Source organism: Pavona decussata, unplaced genomic scaffold (assembly GCF_977016875.1).
Source record: "Pavona decussata unplaced genomic scaffold, jaPavDecu1.1 SCAFFOLD_38, whole genome shotgun sequence".
Classification (NCBI taxonomy): domain Eukaryota; kingdom Metazoa; phylum Cnidaria; class Anthozoa; order Scleractinia; family Agariciidae; genus Pavona; species Pavona decussata.
The window spans coordinates 3652709-3672788 of record NW_028145460.1 but is presented as its reverse complement, the minus strand read 5'-3'; the positions used below and the strand labels follow the sequence as shown (position 1 = coordinate 3672788).

Here is a 20080-nt window from a genome sequence, read left to right as displayed (position 1 = left end):
ACTGCAGGCTCAAGTATTCTAAAATCATGGCATCGCAAGTTGATGAAGTAAGAAGTAAATTTCATATTTCTTGCTGTTTTATTTTTAATCTAAAAGAAACTAAGCTTTCTGTTTAAAGAAAACGATTAGCTTCTGGTGTTGTAAGCTTCATATTTCTCATTTGTAGCGTGGAACCTCAGCAATGGATGGCCAAACGGGCAGCTCTGACGATGCAGCAGCCGGACCGTCTTGTTCTTCTACTTCATCGATCTCCGCTGAGGAAAAACGAGCAGAAAGAATGAAGAGGTTACGGGAGCTTCATCTCAGAAGGGTAAGGTGTATGGTGATTAAAGAAGACAGAGCGGTGGGAGCTGCTCATAAAATGCGTTTGATGTCAGAGGATGGTACGTAACATTTGCCTGATAAAATTAACGACAGAGCTGTAAGCTAGGGGCGCTGAGTGAAAAGACACAAGCGATCGCGAATGATTCAACAACTTCAGATTTTTTTACCATATTCTGACATCAAGCAATCATTTATAAGAGTACCCACAAATGATTTATGTCTATCAATTTTTTTACTTAAGCGATTCTCAAAGAGATGTCCAAGTTATGAGTGGTGAAGGGGTCGTCCTTATACAGTAGTGTATGCAGAAGTGGACTGGTTGTGGGCACTTTTTGCAAGACTTTGTCCCAGAGAATTGTTTCCTGATTGTTCTTTGACGTGAAATATATGAAGATTGATATATTGGAACTGTGGATGAAAGATTTTATAAGAGATTACGGACTGTTGGTAAAGTTTTCATTTGGTTCACAGCGACTGGAGAAGTCTGTGACAGTACTCCTTCCAATTCAAACCAGTTTGAATCAAACAGGTTTGAATTCATGGGATAAGTTTTAGGGAACAAGCTTTATCCTGTGACTACATATTTCTATGACAGAGATGGGTAGTTCACATGAACGGACTGGTATAAGAGAATTTAAAAGATTCCTACTAGGGTATATTGATCTTAAATACTCAATTGAAGCAAAAAACATGTATAAGAAAGATGGCGTTCAAGGTTACTAGGTTTGTAAAACTGTTGTATTGAGTGGAACGTTTTTATACAGTCATGTATTATCTTGTGGCTTTAGCAAAGCTGAAATGAACTAAATCTGAACTTTACTAAGTTGTAAAATCTTATCTATGGGAACAGTATACATTTTTAAGTCAGAGAAGCCAAGATTTTTTCTCATTTGTAATTAAAAGTGTTTTCTTTTTTGTCCTAGAATGAGGCTCGTAAATTAAATCACCAAGAGGTGGCTGAAGAAGATCGAAGAAAGAAACTGCCTGCAAACTGGGAAGCTATGCAGCGACGAGTAGAATGGGAAAACAAAGAGGAAGAAGCCAGAAAGGTGCTTAGTAAATACATTTATTATTTTAATAGTAGGCTGGTAACAATACAAAATGATGGAAGTATTCAGAGATTGCCACTGTATAGAAATTAATACAACCCTGCAATTTGCAGTTGCAAGTTAACATACATATGAAGGGCCTGGTGCAAAAAGAACGTAAGTGCTGATTTGGCTTGGCGTCCAAATTTCTCTGAATACACTCTAACCTGACATACACAAAGACTGGTTCTTATGTTGGAAACATAGTTCCATGCCTACTCTGTGATTATGTGTTATGTGTAATATTTATAATCAGGGTTGCTTTATATATGTTGTGTTTCAAAGATGTTTTGGTTTAAAAATTTTCAAACCATTTTGATTTTTATTTCCCTTTGTCTAAGATTATGGTAATGAATACTGCACAAAGGAAAATAAAAGTTAAACTGGTTTCAAAAATTTAAAACCAAAATAAAATTAAACCACAACATATACATGTAATGGCAAGTAATCTGTTTTCATCAAAATGATTACTTAAAATGCAGTGCTTTTGGAAGTGAGCCTTCAGTCATAATCCAATCAGACCCTAGGATCGGTCAGAAGAGATGTTGTCTTGTCACAACCTTAGAGAAATCCTGGAAAAGCATACATGTACTATAATAAATTGTTATAGAATACTGTAGTTTCTTTTCAATTTATTGGGTGTTTATGTGTCGATTTTCTTCCACGTTGTACCAGGAAGCTGAATCTCGTGGAGAGAATTATGACAGAGTTAAAATGTTAGAGGTAACTGCTGAAGATGCAGACAGACTTGAGAGGAAAAGAAAGAAGAAGAATCCAGATCAAGGCTTTTCAGGTATTACTCACATTTTAGTCTTACTACTGTATTTCCTCAATTAAGAACCTATCTTTGATTAAGTGCTATCCTTTGAGTATGCCCCCAAGTTGTTGTCATGAAACAACCACCAACCTAGCTCAGGAGTGAAAAGAATTTGATAAATAGTGAACGAGGTTGAATTTACTCCATAATTACTGCCAAGGACAAGACATTGTGACAATTTTAAGCCAGTTTGTTATTGTTGAAAAGACAAAACTGGACAATTTGAAATACATGTGGTAGGGACACCAGACACTGGTTGGAAATGCAGTGTTCCGGGTGTGAGTTTTAATTATCAATTTATATCATAAAAGGGGTGATTTGAGTCAAGTTACATTTACCATATTAATATATTTTTCATCATTCCCATTACTACATGAAGAAATTAAGGAGGCTCGCAGCAGTTTTTCTGGACTTAGAGTGGAAGTTTTGAAATTACAATCTCGCATAGAAGATAAACTTCGATCTCCTTCATACTACATCATCATTTCAACATATGAGCAAAGTTAATTTTTCATCGGTTTCCAAGCAACAACTATCACCATAGCAACAGTAGTGCATAGCCTTTCATTTCAAACATTGTCAATTATCTCAAAATCTACCGATAGTCAGACACTTTATGACGAAACTTTAGGGAGTTAAACTACTCAATCTAGAACACTTGTAGGCGAAATTAGAAACAAATCTGTGAAAGTTCAGCGTTTTCAAGTAAATAATAAATCAATTTTTACGGGTGATTTCGTTTATGGTTATATTTTTCACCAATATCTCTGGCAAAATAAAAATTGACACTTTGCCTTTTCTGTTAAAAGGTCTCTCCTCATAGCAAAACCATTCAAATGTATATTGAGCTTCATGGGTGTCTCCGATTTTAAGATAGTTATGTTTGAAAACAGTTGAAATAAAGCGCAGATGAATGATAAAAGTTCCCACTTTGTATAAATCGAGATATCTTTAAAATGCTTCCACAGACTTTTCTGTTAAATTACAAGCGGTTAGAGTAAGAATTCTTTTCGACATTCGCGCAAGTTTTAGGCTCAAGAACCAAAACCAGTGTTAAATAAGGAGATAGAATCTTGTTCAAGTTTCAGTCGTTATTCCCTTTCTCCGAACAAGAGTTATATTTTGTTTGTCCGGGTCTATTTCATTGCTATTCACGTGTTTTGAATATTTATCATAACCTGAAGTCGTGCAAATGGTAAAATTTACAATGGAAGACTTAAGAAGCAGGAACATACATTTATGTAAATTTTACCTTTTGCACGACTTCAAAAGGCTGGATGGACTAACCACTACACCACCCACCTCCACTTAAATGCCCCAAAGGCAAAAATAAAAATGTTTTAATGTGTTTTTTTTTTATATATGACCCAGGCTTTGCTGCAGCTCAATACAGACAGTACCAAAGACTCACCAAACAAATGAAGCCTTCTGCAGATGAATACAAGAGAGAGAAAGAACAAAAGTAAGTGCATATTAACCGCACAAGTGCAAACCTGGGTAACAATTCATTGTGGATCATTGATTTGTGAGTATCACAAGTGTTTAAACCCGCCAGGTACATGTATGAAATAAATACTATGCACTGTACGTTAATGGTCTCTGCAGGTTGGTGGCAATTTCATGATTGGTCATGTCAGAGCATTAATATCATGATAGCATCAAATTAAAGGGGAAGTGATTTGGTATCATTTCAATAATGCTAAATCATTTAATTTCTATATTATAACAGAAACCTAAAAAATAATAATAATATTCCAGTTTTGTTATAAATTACCAACCCAGGGTACTAAAACTGTCGATGGGTGTCTCCACCATTGATGGACTAGGTGGGAATGCAAGTTAACTTTTTTCAAGGCTCGCATTTTTGTTTCCAAAGTGCACAAACTCCCTTCACAAACTCACTTGATTTCACTCTCCTGGTGGTCTACTGAATTATTTTGTTATTACGTGACAATATTCATTTGTTACTCCATGTTGATGTTGAGATACTCGCCTGCAAATTGTCTTCCTCAGCTCAGACGGTTAAAGGTGTCTATGTACATAAATTATAGTTTGTTATGAAAACCTTCATGCAATGAACAAGTGCTACAGGTAACCTCACAGTGTACTGCAGAACATGGATGTCACATTGATCAGAGAACTTGCCTCTACATAACATGTCTTGAATTTGAAACCTGGACTTAAGCTCCATGTCTGTGACTGTTGTTTGTTGTCAAATTATATATTATTGTTTCTTTGCTCCAAGGGTTTTTCTCCTAGTTTTCTAGTTTCCTTCCTCCACAAAAAGTAATATTTGTTTAATAAATAAAAATGATTTTGCTTGTAGAGGAGGACATGATTTAAAACGACCTACAGATGAAATGGCTTATCTCTTTAAATATTGTGATTTTTAAAGTTTTAATTATTTATACAGATGGAGACTTAGAGAAATATGCTTTGTGCTAAAGAGTTTTCAAGAGATTTTTTTGCCATTACAACAATAGGCTTGAATCTCCAATCAGCTTTAGACTGGAACAGACATCACAGGTGTTGTTTGTACCTTGTTTGTTGCAGAGGGGAGGCCATGTACCCCAGTGTAGATGACGTAACTTACGGTGGAGAAGGTAAAGTTCCCGAGGCGGCAGTGGACAGAATGGTTTCTGACCTGGAAAAGCAGTAAGTGAATTGTTTGAAACAAAGTCTGGGGCGAATTGATGGCAAGATGTACCTCTGGCTGCGACCAGTGGTATTCCCTTTCTGCAGTACAGTATTTCTCATCCGACGTGTTCCTTTAATAATATATAAACAGTAGCCGCCATTTGGTGCGAAAATATGCTCAGATATTTGTCTGCGGTACATTATCTGTTCCGAGAAGCGAACAGTTTTCCAAGAGCGAAGCTCGAGGAAACTAAAAGATTAATAAACTTTATACAATGAACTGTGTAAAACTCGCGTTTTGATTGGTCTAGAGGAGTGTGTGATTAGAGTATAGACGCACGATTGACGTCATCGAGTGGTGTGACCGGCGCACGTGATCAGAGTCTAGAGTCCAGCCAGAGAGACTGGTCAACAAAGTTTTGCAAACTGTTTTTGCGAGTAGCGGACAAACACAGGCAAATTTTCGCAGGAAAGGAAAACTGCCCGATAAAAAAATTGGACAAAGACCGTTGAGAGTGATCTTAACGAGGACAAAAAAGCTAGAACTTTGTTGTGACGTGAAAAGGAAGCAAATATTTGTAAAAATATGTCGCTGATAGAAATCCGGTAATGGCGAGTTAATCGATTGCAAATCGCACTGAACCGACTTACATGCTGTAATATTTTGGGGTCAGGATTTCCTTCTGGAATAAAGGTTAGTTTTGAAAATATTGTTAGCGAAATTCTTTCAGATTATACTCTAATTTAGAAGATCATAATCGCATTTGTGTAGAAGTCTAAAACTGAGTTTGCTGGAAAGTCTTTGACTCAGCTCAGGCAACGCAATGCTCGCTTACAAAATGTGTTGAAATGCCTTGGTTATTGTATAAAACAAATAGATTCGATTTTGCCATGGCTCTGTACTCTGATAACGCACAGAGGACGTCAAAACGTGGTGGAGAACATCAGTCACGCTACTCACCTGCGGCTCGTAGCGTACTTCTTTGTTCTCACCACGTTTTGACGTCATCTGTGCGTTATCAGAGTACAGACCCACGGCAAAATGGAATCTATTTGTTAAATAACAATAATATTAAAGTAACGCTGAAAAAGGTAAGTTTTAAGACTACTCTTGAAAGAACTGAGACTTAAACTAGATAAATTTGCTTGGAGATTTAATATTATTCATAGTCATTAATAATTTTAGTCATAAGAGAGTAGAAGTTGACAATATTTCATTATCAAGCAAATAATTGTTAAATATTTGGGTACTTGAAAAAGACAGAAATTAATTCTTAATGTTACTTAGACAATAGGGTAGACAGAAGGCATCGGAGTTTCTAATATTTGTAAGAGTGGATTTGTTTTAAAAGTATTTATTTTAATTTTCTTATTTGCAGGATTGAAAAGCGAGAGAAGTACAGCCGTCGGCGAGCTCATCAGGATGAAGCAGACATTGATTACATCAATGAACGAAACATGAAATTCAACCAGAAACTAGCCAGATTTTATGATCCATTTACCTCGGAAATCAAGCAAAACCTGGAAAGAGGAACTGCTATTTAGATAAAACAAGATGGGTCTGTCAGTTTCAACAACTTTGTACCCTGAATGATATGTACAGTACATGTATATTTCTGTATCAATAATATTGAAAACTGTCAGTCCACAGACTTTTGAAAAGGTACTGTTTATTATGCTGTGTAGGTGATCTCTGGTGTTCCATTTTGTTGATACTGCAACTGAAATCCTAAAGCATGACCACTCTTTGAAAGCTTTTCAGCAGTATTATATACAGCTATTTTGCCATCTCAAGTCTTTGCTGTACGGTTGAGGCATTTATGGGTTCCGAGATTTTATTCAAATTTATTGGGTATTTCCCAGACTACCTTTCGGCATAATTGTCGCATACGCTTTTTTTGGACAACCTTTGTCGAAACAGCTGTATATACAGTGTAATACGTACTGTCCTTTGATGCTGTTTTAATCCTGCTCTACAAATTAGTTCTAAGTTTTGACTCTGTGTAAGACACTTCAAGTGTGACGACCCAAATGCAAGCTTTGGAGCAGTGCTGTGCTTTGGTACTTTTCGATATGCTGTACAAGGGTCCGCAAGAAAGGATAGATAAAGATTCTGTTGATTTTGTCTTAAGGTTACTTCCATGTTTCGCGAGTGCCTTCAGGGAAATCTAGCGTACGCGTGCTGCTTTCGATAAAACCACGGAAAACTATATATCACTGTAAAGCTGATAAATTGAAGTTTGCGGAAATTTATATCAATTTTTTCTTATTTTGTTGGATACATAAGCGCTCAGAGGCCTGCAAACTCAATATTAGCGAGGTGTACTTACTCACTCTCACGTAAAGGCACACAACCAAACAGACTGCGCAATATCAATCAGGAGATAATAGGCTAACAAAGTGTGTCAGGCTTTTTCTTTATTCCTATTGGTTTGTGAGAAAACCCATCCTAAAGATGAACAATGGAAAATTTTTGTAGTCCCGTCAGATGTTAACACGTCACGGGAAAAATATTTTGAATTTCGTAAAAGCCTGACACACTATATTGGATAGCTCATTTGCCTGCACCATATCAGAAAGGGCTTTCCTTCACACACAAAATGACGATGTTGGATCGATCCTGGATCGATCTTTGCGCTGGTGTGATGCTGCGCTGCTTTAGTCTTGAAGGCATGAAGGTAAATTGTCACATATCAGTAGGTTTCATGACACTTTCATGAGTAGTGCGAATAGAGAATTGAACCGAAACGGAAGTCAACGAGGAGGAGCCGTGGATTCTAGTGGAAACATGTCCGCAGTTTTGGGCCACTTCTGGTCACACCAGGCCGGACTATTTTTCACAATGGCATAAAATGCTATCCAGCATAGTGTAGACATAGCCTAAGTGTTGCAGTGTTACTTTGGCTGCATCTAAAACAATGAAGTAGAAAATGAAGTGAAATTTTTTCCATGTTAGGAGAGGGTCGTACAGGGGGGATCTCTTGCACAGTTCACGAACAGAAAAAATAGCAAATCACGGATCACAGAAATGAAAATTTCGTTTTCAAGCTCTTCACGGGTCATGCAAAACCTTCAGGTCACGGATTACAAGGAATAATTTATTACATTCACATTTCACGGGAAATAAAATCAGCTAATCATGCATCACGCAAATACCCCTGTACGACCCTCTTAGGAGGATTTACTTATTTATAAGCTTATATTCCAGCCTCAATGAATAACAAAACAATTTATTGAATTTATTGTCAATTAATATTTCACAAAACTACATACAATTTTGAGATTCTTGTTATTTTAAAGATATGTGAAGTGAAGGAACATTGTGCAGTTCCAGAAAATATCCATACTCCCCCCACAAAAGGTTTTTCGTTTTGCACCCCCCCTCCCCATCCCCCCCCCAGGAAATTCCAGTTTAACTTCATACTTTGCTTCTAAAAGTTTGACTTTTAAGACCCCCCCCCCCCTCCCCCTAGGAATGTCTGATGACCTTCCATGGGTTGAGTATGAATTTTTTGTGGAACTACACATTACCAATCTGTGGGCTTATCAGTTAGATGTAAAAAGGGTTTAATATTGTTTCATCTGTCATTTGTGATTTTCAATAGGCTTAATCTACAGGTCAGTAGTTTGATGGTTGCAAAAGGTTGTAAAATAATGAGTTTTACTGGATGTACACCACATTACAGGGTAACCATTCATCATGATAAATAAAATTGCCTGACTTTTCACTCACAAATGCATTGGCAATAAGGCCAGTTTTGAAGGCACACTGTTTGTCCTTTCAAAGGTCTTAATTCTAGAACAAAACTAGAAATACTAGGAAAGTATAAGGGGGTTTACTTAGTTTCTAAAGGAAATGTGGTGCTGCGTCGGTGGGGAGTGGAAAAGAATGTTTGGTTTATCAACAGAGTTGGTAAAGATAATTTGGCCACCGGAAAGAGATTCGAGTGTTGCATGAAAATTAATCCAGCCTCGTTTGATTACATATACACATTGTAAAAGTGCCCAAATATGCATCATGGTCATGGTCCTCAATATTCATCATCCATATACACAACAGATATCCTGCAATATACATGATTTTTTGTGTCGGGGAGAAAAATGTCAGTGCGCTTTAAACAATAATGACCTCAGAAGATCATCTCCAGCTTTTCTGCAATATAACTGTGCTTTGTTATCAATGTGTTGTGAATGAATAATAAAACAATTTTATCCTGCTCAATCTGGTTGAAAATTCCAATTTTAGCCAAGTCATTGTAGTGGCCAGAGGCCGGACGTTTCGTCCGGTCGTTTGCCATTCCATGGCCGGTACTTTGAGATCAATATTGGCCAGTTTTTTTACTACTGTATTATATATTTTTCTTACTAACGCATCTCATGAACATACTGACTAGAGGATAACAGAATAATCAATTACATTCTTCAAAACGGCCATATAACTCTTTTTTCTTTGCTTATTGCTTACTGATCCCCCTACCAACTGACCATTTTCATTCAGTAATTTACTTTTTAAAGAGAATTTTAGTGAGCGCCAGCATTGCCAGCATTGTTTCCTTGGTTCCAGAAATGCTGGAAATGGCGTTTCTGAGTATTCATTTTAAAAATTTCCTGGGGGAGCATGCCTCCAGACCCCCCTAGGTGCTTGCGCCTTCGGCACTCGCGAGGCGCCTTAATACGGCGCCAAGAAAACATTCACGTCCGGTGCTTTCAGAAGTATGTCCGCTACTTTACAAAACAGTTGAAAACCCTGAATGGCCCTGTCTCCTAAGTATCAATCATATTCCACATGATTTCACGGGATAATAATTATTATTATTATTAAATATTTGTACTCGTTTTGTGCATTATTTAAAAGTACTTGGTGGAGTTGGGTAATAACCAAACTGATAATCACAAGGCAGTTTTCATGTGCGTAAGCAGAAGGTGAGATTGACAGGCTGGACTGCCTTTGTTTTATTTTATTTCATTTGTTGTTGTTTTTGCTATTAGTTATTTCATTTGAATATTGAATACTTGATAACAGCATTTGGATTCAACAAAAAGTTGTTAAAAATGGAACATACACATGTACAGTCCAGTAGTAAGAATGTCCAGTTCACACTTGGGATAAGTTTGTCATAAAGTCTGTACAGTAGAATACTTCATCGTTTTAAACAGCCGGTCGAGGCACCTTACGTCGGTCAAGCCTCGCCACTAGATAGATTAAGAATCATGTTCGTGGCAAACGGCAAGTGGGAGATTCGCATTTATGTTTTCTTGAAAAAAGTTAAGTACATAGCTGAGAATAGTGCAATATCTGAGATATGGAGCAAGTGGTAGAGCAAGAATGTTGTTATGATCTTGTGGTGTAAATACCCCGATGCTATTTCAATAATTACTTGTAATATTGTAGTATGTATTAAATTAGTTACTGATTTTATGATGGTAATGATGGTAGTTTTGTATTTTTATCTTTTTCCTTTTGGCACAGCCCCATAAGCTTTCTAGCTTTAATGTCTACCGTGGATAAATAAAGTTTATTGTTATTTGATTGATTGATTGATTGATTGATTGATTGATTGATTGATTGATTGATTGATTGATTGATTGAAAAAAAATCTGACCTAGGTACTCAAAATGAAAACAGTGAGCGGCAACTATAGGGTAAACATGGTCACGCACTTAGTTTCTACCATTTTTAAAATAAAAAATGAAACAGCAGAAATAAAAAAGTAGAAAGCTTCTGGGCAGAGCTGGAACTATACTGCTGAACGTAAACCCTTTCCTGCAACATGAAGCAGCCAGGAGTCAGATTACTGCTGCCCAACAGATGGGCTGCTAGTCCATCGCAAGATAATCATGGGCAAAGAGGGACAATGTGGAGTAAAGTTTCTTGCCTGGGGAAACAACACAACAATGTTGAGATCAACTTAGCCTTGAATCACCTACACTGAGAATGACCTCAAAAATTTGACACTGATAAGTGGGGGTCATTTCATAAGGCTTTGAACTCCCTACTTCTCATACCTTTTACTTGGGAGCTTAAGCAGCGAAGAAGGCAATTGTATCGAAAACATCATCTGAAAATATAACTTTTTTCGCGATTATTTCAACTCGCTCAACTTCTACAGAAACGGCGATCTATCCAGGAACCAAATTGGTAGGAATGGCATTCAAGTTAAGGGAGAAAATGAAAAATTCACTGTAGTGTGCTCACATTCTCCAAAAAAACTAGAATTTGGTCATTTCACGTTGTGTTTTGCAGAGGACAGCAAAGAAATGTACCAAAATGTAAGACGCACATGCAGAGCAGGCAATTGTTTTCGCTCATTAGACCTATTATTTTGTATCGTTGTCGTCGCCGTCGTCGTTGCTTAAGCTCCCTTATAACTGTTCCCAACCCTTCCTTTGGCAGTTTTGCATTTCTTATGAAGCAATATTGCACCATTCAGGAGTGCTTTCTATTTCTCCCACTGCTCAGTTCAGTTTCAGCCGCTAAATGTCCATCATTGGATGTAGGCCTTCCCCATTGACCTCCACTGGACCACGTTTTGTGCGACACGGTGCCAGTGCTTTAGGAAACTATCTAAGTTGTCCCTCCATCTCGTCACTGCTCACTATCTCATAAATTGCTGTTCCTCCACCCTGCAATGAAAGCTCCCATTTCCAGTTAACAACAAAAAGAAAGATATTCCACCACTGGTTGTAGCTCTGTGCATGAACAATCTTTCCATTGTAGAGACAAGAACTTGTCAATCGACAGGCTGGGTGTACTGTTCATCAAATTCTTCCCTGGGTATTGTGATCCTTCCAAACCTGATCCCGTTGAGGCGCCGTTTGTTTTTCTTTGTCTGATTTTTATCAATTGTCAACACTGTAAACCGGGAAAGTTCTACTTCACTGCTTTCTTTAGATTTGGTGATGTCTATTTCATCTCCTTCTTTCACCTATGGGATCAGAAAAAGAAACATTCTTGATTAGGATAATTTTGTTAATTCTTAACAAGTTAAAATCCATGCAAGTCATAATCATTACCATAAAGCCCAGCACAACCAATATCCCCCAGGCCATAAATTGATGCAGACCAAAGCATAATAACTGCATTTGACGTAGAAACAACGTGCTCCTAATACAGATTGGAGTGAAGATAATTTGTATGGGACAGTCGATCAACGAATAAATGGATCTAGGGATGCATATCTGGCATCCCCCGCAGATTTTGCAGGGGCAGATGACATCATCATCAACTTGGCAAAGGAGAGAGGAGGGAGGAGGAGCAGGAGATTGAGAAAGGAGATCAAGATCATCGAACACACTCCCTGATGTTTGACTACTACTAGTTTATTAGTAGTCTGAAAATAGGGCACCAATTTACGGCTGATTAAGAAATGACAGGCCATCGTTGTTATGTACACTCACTCACCCACTCACTCAGAAGCAACTTAAGCAGATCCAAATCCCATTCATACCCAAATTTTTTTCATGCTTCCTTTTTGCAGCTGATAAAGTTGCATACATGAGTGCGATGGTCTCTCATTTAGAACTTAAATTGTTTCGTCTGCAGTTAAAACATTTGAATTTCATGCATTTCTCTTCCAATGAATATTTTATTATTTAAAGTTGAGTTGTGAAAATGGGTATGGATTTGAAGCTCATGAACTCCAAAAATGGGCATCAGAATTACATATTTTAAGGATGGTGCCTACTAATAATTATTACTTACCTACTTTAAATACTTACTGCCCATCACACTGGTGTGGCATATAGGGCATCCGTGGTGCCTACAGCTAATACAGAGGAATTTTTGTGCAGTTTATGGCTATGTGGGAAAAAAGCAGATCTTAGCAAGAGCTACATCCATGGGAATCCAAAATTGGGCGTAACTAAGCAACAAGAATTCTAAAAATGCTCTAAAATACAAGACAATGTACGGCATTTTTCCCCAAATTGAAGCTTAATTATCTCAGTCTGAAAAATGCAAGGTCACCCCTAATTTTCTTTTTATATCCCAAACACCATTACCAAGATTTGCTTTTCCCACATACTTATAAACTGCACAAACATATCTCCGTTTAAGTAGGCATTGCCATTAAGAAATCCGACTTTCTCAGACCATCTGAAGATGCGCAGAACGGATGCGCAGTACAAAAGTAGGCACCATCCTTAATGGTCTAAACTGGGTTCAGAAAATCTGTATTTTGATAGATGTATTTTTTCAGTGGTCAGTGACACACTCAGGTATATTTTTTAACCCTTTCCTGTCCGAGGGAAATAGCGAATTTTTCTAAATCGCTAATTATGAACTGGGAGACCGCATGTGATATACCATTTAAAAGGTATTTTCTGGAGTGTGCTATAAATCACACCAACAGAGATGGAGGAGGTCACATATTAGAGTGAGAAAAGTCCAAAACGAAAGAAGAAAAACTTTGAAAATTTTCTTATTCGTTGTACATACTGGGTATCCCCCTAAACTATAGCTTAATGTACAGCTCTCAGTGCATTGCTTGTTGTAAGATATCAACTGGACCTTTAACGTACAAAGGAAACAAAATCCAAAAGTTTGAGGGGTGGTAAATCAAGTCTCATATAGGAGGGGGGCATGATTTTATGCCTTCAATTTATAGATCTTTCAAAGATCTTTTGGTTGTGCAAATTTCACACAAATTGACCAAATACTGAGCTCAAAATTGCGTCTTGCGCCATATGGCATCTGAATTCTCCCAACAGGAGTTGAACCAAGGACCTTTCGGCTTCTGGCTCACAAAATGAAACTTACTTCCAAAGATGCTTTTTTACAGTTGGCTTTGTTCACGAATAGGTTTCTGGCAGCAATCATGTCACTTGCTTTTCTGTATAAATTAAATCAATACAATTCTGACAGTAACAATATTAATAATAAGTTTTCAATGTGTCACGGACATAGGACAAGAGAAAAAACGTCTGAGACCCTGACAGGTGTCATTAATCCACAACCTTTCACAGGATTTCACACACTGGTTGGTTACAGAAAACTTATCATGGGATCATCTCCCATTGGCTACTCAGTTATTTTTCTTTGTCCCATGCCTGAGACATGCTGAATTTTTTCTTGTAAAAGAGCCATTATGAAAACTACTGGGCCAGGCTACATTTTATATAAGTAAAGTTACACCAAACATGTTTGGCGTGGGTGGTGTCCAAATTACTTGGCGCACTGGTGCACAACCTCATTCTTTGGCATAAAGTGTTATAAGACAGAGCAGGGTTCATACTCTTTTGAACTTTTGAAATTCCATTATTTTCCATGACTTCTCCAAGTTTTCCACGACCAAAATTTGACCATTTTCTTGGAAATCATCGTTCATTTTGGGTATGTTTTTACCATTTTCTTCACAAAAAAAAAAAAAAACCATTTATTTTAAACTTTTTAATAAACATCATTTTCCATGACTTTCCATGACTCACACCTAAATTCAATGACTTTCCAGGCCTGGAAAATGAAATTCTAAAATTCCATGACTTTCCAGGTTTTCCATGACCCGTGCAAACCCTGCAGAGGAACTACCTGGTGTAAGACAACCTCAGTCATAGGTGTTGGCAAGAAGAATAATTCCTTGGCTTTTGAAAACTTGTACCATTTAAATGAACTGCCGTTATCCAAAAATATCTGGAATTTCTCTCCCAGTGTAGTCAGTCTACAGGCAGGGGAGTGGGAGTCTGGGGGACGAAGTTGGCACGGCGGTTGGGTTAGTTTCAACTACCATTTGGCTTATAACCTCAAAACTCTTGGCAGATCTCCAGTGTGGGATGTTTTTTTTTTCCTCTGGCGAAGTTTATAAATAAAATAAATAAAAATAAAAACTAAAACACGAATGCACCCTCTGCTGACTACTGGGTGACAGGTATTTCACCAAAAATAAATAAATTTCACATCACTCTTATTTTAACTAGGTGTTTCACATTATTTTCATGGACGCATAACACCCAGCATTGTTACAGAGCTGTAGTTTGGTTTGCTATGTACTGCATGCTCTAAAATGGAATTGGTTGCTGACTAAATTCAAAAGAGGGTGCTTGGTGGTACCCCAGCTGGTTCAGATGACGATATTTGACTAAACTTTGGTCAGACATGCATGTGTATATTTTTGAAACACCACTTTCGCCATTCAGTCGCAAGGATACCTTCATAGAAGGAAGAGCGCTACCATTTAGTCATTTATCCATCTTTTTTCACATGCCTTCCAATAACTCCTCACAAACACAAACCTTCTACCAATGCCGAGCCCACTCGCAATCACACGATCCACTCTTAAACATGACACAACCAAGTCGAGCTTTTTTCCTGAAGGATTCTCTTGTGATTGATCTACGTTGTTGCCATCTGCGGAACAAAAGTGGCATCCAGGGAGGCGTGTTACGTTGAATTTAAACCAGCAAACTCTTCTGAACTGGAGCGCGCGTGAAGACATGGCAGCCGCAGCCATGTTTGTTGTTTACGGCCACACTCTCATTCTCAGTCCTTTTCGGTGAGCACTCTTTGACCCGTGCTGACCCGCGGTCGACCCGCGGGAAAACACGATTCAATCCAAAATGAGGCGCACTTGTGGCATCGATCGATATCCGTGAACAGAACAAAGGGTCCAAAGAATAATTATGGTCGATTATCCATACTGAACCGACTCGTAGGATTAAGATTCTCATTCACGTCGGTACGAGAACTTCTGGTAAAAATATTTCAATTTGTGATCACCAAGGAACTCCTAGGTAGTCCTGATCCGCCGATCAAAGACCACGACAGGCCTAGAAATTAGGATCACCAGATCTCTGGAAGATCAAGTTAAACACTATACATGTTATTGCCGCCCGAGCAGGGGCCCGTTTCTCGAAAGTTCTGAGAACTTTCCGGGGGGCGATTCTGATGAGTTTTGAGAAGCAATTGACCATGTCAGAAGTTGCAAACAGAATTTGAAAAAGACTCGACTTGATTCCAATTCTGAGGTGATACAAGGTCGACCCGCCTTTCCTCTTTCTTACATGTAAAGCACTTAGGGCCGGGTCGCACTACAGGATAAAATTGGTTTTGTTGAGATAATATTTCGCTCAAATTTCTGTTTCCGGTAAAAAAATGTTTTGTTAAGTCTGGGTCGCACAGTCAACTAGTTATGTCAACCGTGTGTCAACAGAAGAAGATAAAATTTCATCTCCCGCCAAAAGTGAGTCACATAATCACGCTGTTTACAACAACATGGAACCACAACGGGCAGCTTTCGCTTTCCTTGGAATGATATTTCTTTTAAAATGTATGGAGGTTAGAATTGCAAGTACTTTTAATATGTATGCTAGCTACAGTCTTCATAACCTGAATACTCAACTGGCGCTGTTGGAGTACGAGCGCCAAGTCCGGCAACGTAGACGACGAAGACGACCCAATCCATACCGTTGGCGATTGCCAAGACCAAATGTGTCTTGGTTTGAAATACATTTCAGGGACCGAGCAATTCCTGCGATGTATTTCAAAAGTCAACTTCGAATGACGAGGGATACGTTTGATGTGCTTCTAAATGTGCTGCGTCCATTTCTTTTGAGACAAAACACAGCGCTGCGTGACTGTATTCCTCCAGAGAAGGTACTTGCCCTCGGGCTTTACCGTCTTGCACATGGAAACTCATACCTAACGATAGGCGCTACCTTCGGTGTAGGGAAAAGTACCGTGATTGAAGCAGTGCAAGATGTTACTGAAGCGCTGTTTGAAGTGAGAAATGAGTACATAAAATTTCCAGTTACCGAAGCAGAGACTAGAGCTTGTGTTGAAACATTTGCCGAACTCTCTGATCTTCCCAATATTGCCGGGGCTATTGACGGCACCCATATTCAGATAAAGGCACCCCTTGAAAGCGCCGTGGACTATTTCAGTCGATATCATCAACATGATTTCATAGTCCAAGGGGTAGTGGACGGTAGAAAAGTGTTCCTCGATTTTGCTGCGGGATTTCCTGGCAGCCTACACGATGCACGAGTATTGAGGAACAGCACGTTGTACAGACGCGCAGAAGGCGATGAAGTTCTGAGAAACCCCACTGCACAGGTTGGTCATCATGTCATTCGGCCTTATCTGGTGGGGGATAGCGCTTATCCACTTGTACCATGGCTGCAGAAACCATTTCCCGAGGCTACTAGAGACCGGGATGAGATTGCATTTAATAAAGAGCTGACTGCCGCTAGAGTGTCTGTAGAATGTGCCTTTGGTATTTTGAAGAGCCGATGGAGGATTTTAGCTAAGCGTTTAGACAGTAGCATTGACTTTGCAGTCAAGAGTGCAGTAGCCTGTGCAGTACTCCATAACTTCTGCATAATGAACGGTGATGAATGGGAAGACGAGGATGGAAATGATGGTGACGATAACGCGGATGATGATGTTAATACAATGCACGATGGAGATAACGTAAGGGAGATTTTAAAAGAATATATTTCTTCCTTGTAAACCTGGCTTTTATTATCGTCACAGTAGAAGTTTAATCGGTAAATCCGACTTGTACGTAGGCTACCAAACAGTAAACATTTAGAAGAAACAAAGTTACTGGCTCAATGATAATCAGAACAGTGCAATGCTACAAATGGCAATTAATTTTATTGTTGAACATCTGTTATTACTAGTGAAAAAAAACGCAAAATATACTTAGTTTATCCGAAATAAAACAATTTAAAATTTCATTTTCCTTTTAATGTCAGTATAATTGTCTTTTCCTGTACGATGTATAGTTCGTAACGCAAATTAAAGCAACGCCATGCTTAAGCTTGTAATATACATAATAAAAATAGCGGTAAATTTCAAATTACTTGTCCTTAAATGCCTGGAGAAAATTCCCCATAAACTGATTCATAAACTGCATTTGCTGCATTTGCATTTCCTGCATCTTTTCCATACAAGAAACCACCCGCTCTCCTTGACTTTTGATGTCATCAATAGTGCGCTTGTGGTGCACTTCGTACTCTTCATCGTTGGCATCCTCCAACTTCCTTTTTCGTTTTCCTTGCCCCTTCTTTCGTTCTGTGCGAGTCTTCGGCGTAGCAATGGTCTCTTTTTCCCGGTTTATTTCTGGGATCACATTCACTGAGCTTGTCTCGCTATCTGAGGAAGACGATCGCATTGATGAATCATGAGCCCCTGCGTCTAAGACATGGCGCAAAGTCACGATGTCACGGCACCCCAAAACAGCATCGATCTCATCGTAGAACACAGATTTCCTTAGGTTTCCACCCGTCTGATTCTTGTTCCACTCTTTCTTCTCTTTGTAGGCATCGATTAAATATTTCATTTTTCGTTGGCACTTATCGATTGTCTTGTCGGTGGCAAACTTCAAGTTTATCAGCTCGGCAATGTCCCGCCACGCCACTCGCGAATCCTTGCTATTGAGCTGGTCCTGCTTATATGCCCAGAGCTGGACCAAGTAGCTCTGTTGTTCGTTAGTCCACCTGTCGTACCTCTTGCTTGAAGCAGGGCTTGTTATCTGAATCTCTTCTTCGATCAGCGAAGGGGTTTCGCCGATGGAGCTGGAGTTGGAACTAGAGCCAGAGCCGCGAGGGTTGTACGCCGGATACAGTGCAGAATATGCAGGGCTGAAGGTCGGCTGGCTCATCGAATGAACTCCTGGACGGTTGACATCATTTGCTTGTCCGATGGAAGCTCGCTGATTGAATGGAAGGTAACTGAAAGCACCAGAGTTTGCATATGGCCACATAGGATCCATCTCGAGAAAATGGCGCTAAAGTCGCAAGAAAATTGATTTTACCGCGCTATTGATTTCTATTTACGTCATGATTGACGTCTTAAAAGCTTTTTTGATGTTTTGTGACATTTTGGCGAGGTTTAGAGCTCGCCAATTTCAAGTGGCGGTATCTTTGAACATTTCGTGCATTCCGCTCATTTTTGTAATTTTTTTACTAGAGGTCGCACTAGCAAACCCTATATGATGACAGATTTTTTTGCAAAATAAACAACATTTTACGCTAGTGCGACCCGGCCCTTAGAAGAACAATAAATGGCGCTCTAATCAACGGAACCCTCGGAACTTAAAAGAATCGAAAGGAATCAAACTAGTACGTGTTGTCTTACACCCCCCCCCCCCCCTCCTCTCGAGGAAAAACGGGAGGTGGGTATGGCTGGTTAGTAAGCAAAGTGGCTTGGAGTTGCCCCTCGAAATACTGAAGCGAAGTTGTTTGTAAAGAAAACGCTCTTTTGTCCTTCTCCTGCGTTACGCGACATTGAAAAGTAAGGTACCCTCGGTCACCCTGTTTCCTGAGACATAGTTTTTCTTTTCTTCCATAAACTGTTCACTTTGTGGCGATTTTAAAAATCGGACGAGGCAACCCTTCCGCCGGGAACAACTTCTTTTTCCACATAAACGGCTCTTGGTTTTGTTTGAGTCACTGATCTTGAACGCATCAACAAACAATGAGGATGCTATATTTGAGTTTTTGAGATGGTATTGAGCTCATAATGTGAAACTACAAAAGCAGCCTTAAGGCATTGAATTTTATTCTTACAATTTAACAATAAGAAAGTGATCTTTCACATTTCCAATACCTTTCTCGAGTATTTAAAAAAAAATTTTCCCCCGCATTCTCTGAAATACAATATATTAATTTTATAGACATAAATAAATAACAGTTCTGCAGCAAAAAGTAAAATCGGTACCTCTTTTGGTTGACGCAAAAACTGTTTTGGGTACTGCTTTGATTTAACATTCTCAAACTCATTAATAATTCACCAAGAGAGAACAAAGAAAATCACTACCGTGACCGTGGTTTGGATATCTGATGAAACACTCTTCCTCGTGTTTGATATATTACGTGAACCTACGGATTTATCAGGGGCGCCCAACGAGAACATATAAGTATGGGGGACACAAGACTGAAAGACGTCCACACTTTTCACAATTTCACCAAGATTTTAATATTCTTCAGAATCACAGTAACACAACCGCATCAACTTACAATTCCTCGCAACACAAAACCTCGCCGTGAAAGAAAAAAAACCCAATGTCTGGCACGCCTTGAAACAGACAATTATCATTGGCTAAAAAGCTTTATCAATTTAGACAATCAAACCTCATCCACATACGTTCTCTCTAAACACTCATTACAATAATCAATCAACGATCACGCTGAAGTGAATAAACTTGAAAAACTTTTGTACAGTTTCTGACATAGGCAAAATACTTCAAATGTTGTCTCCTCGATCTGTTCCTAGAGA

The 20080-nt window shown here is 38.8% G+C and overlaps 3 protein-coding genes across 4 annotated transcripts; 2 read left to right on the top strand and 1 right to left on the bottom strand.

Moving 5' to 3' along the window:
• The first annotated feature begins 27 nt into the window (after nt 1–27).
• On the top strand, nt 28–6996 carry LOC146483672 (pre-mRNA-splicing factor syf2-like). Of its 2 annotated transcripts, XR_014863757.1 has the most exons (8): nt 28–47; nt 167–310; nt 1248–1373; nt 2088–2205; nt 3601–3691; nt 4783–4884; nt 6246–6690; nt 6851–6996. XR_014863757.1 is itself a non-coding variant. In XM_085105548.1 (7 exons), the coding sequence occupies exons 2-7, from the start codon at nt 182–184 to the stop codon at nt 6409–6411; spliced, it is 732 nt and encodes a 243-aa protein (XP_084961674.1). In that variant the 5' UTR covers nt 28–47; nt 167–181; the 3' UTR covers nt 6412–6996. The 2 variants fall into 2 exon arrangements, 1 of the variants encoding a protein (XP_084961674.1); XM_085105548.1 differs by having other exon boundaries at nt 6246–6996.
• Nucleotides 6997–8032: 1036 nt separating this feature from the next.
• Nucleotides 8033–15321, bottom strand: LOC146483671 (uncharacterized). The gene is made up of 3 exons (XM_085105826.1): nt 15094–15321; nt 13625–13697; nt 8033–11792 (listed from the first exon to the last, which is right to left on the bottom strand). The coding sequence occupies exons 1-3, from the start codon at nt 15309–15311 to the stop codon at nt 11598–11600; spliced, it is 486 nt and encodes a 161-aa protein (XP_084961952.1). The 5' UTR covers nt 15312–15321; the 3' UTR covers nt 8033–11597.
• A 557-nt stretch (nt 15322–15878) lies between these two features.
• On the top strand, nt 15879–17329 carry LOC146483670 (uncharacterized). The gene has a single exon (XM_085105547.1). The coding sequence runs from the start codon at nt 16073–16075 to the stop codon at nt 17306–17308; it is 1236 nt and encodes a 411-aa protein (XP_084961673.1). The 5' UTR covers nt 15879–16072; the 3' UTR covers nt 17309–17329.
• The last annotated feature ends 2751 nt before the right edge of the window (nt 17330–20080 follow it).

Bases quoted from the DNA above. Each gene is read 5' to 3' on its own strand.
- LOC146483670 (XM_085105547.1), top strand. From the start codon at position 16,073: ATGGAACCACAACGGGCAGCTTTCGCTTTCCTTGGAATGATATTTCTT.
- LOC146483671 (XM_085105826.1), bottom strand. From the start codon at position 15,311: ATGGCTGCGGCTGCCATGTCTTCACGCGCGCTCCAGTTCAGAAGAGTT. The intron at 13,698-15,093 runs GTTTGTGTTTGT...TAATTTATACAG, and splicing joins GGGCTCGGCATTGGTAGAAG to AAAAGCAAGTGACATGATTG. The intron at 11,793-13,624 runs GTAAGTTTCATT...CTGATCCCATAG, and splicing joins GTAAAAAAGCATCTTTGGAA to GTGAAAGAAGGAGATGAAAT.
- LOC146483672 (XM_085105548.1), top strand. From the start codon at position 182: ATGGATGGCCAAACGGGCAGCTCTGACGATGCAGCAGCCGGACCGTCT. The intron at 311-1,247 runs GTAAGGTGTATG...TTTTTGTCCTAG, and splicing joins GGGAGCTTCATCTCAGAAGG to AATGAGGCTCGTAAATTAAA. The intron at 4,885-6,245 runs GTAAGTGAATTG...TCTTATTTGCAG, and splicing joins GTTTCTGACCTGGAAAAGCA to GATTGAAAAGCGAGAGAAGT.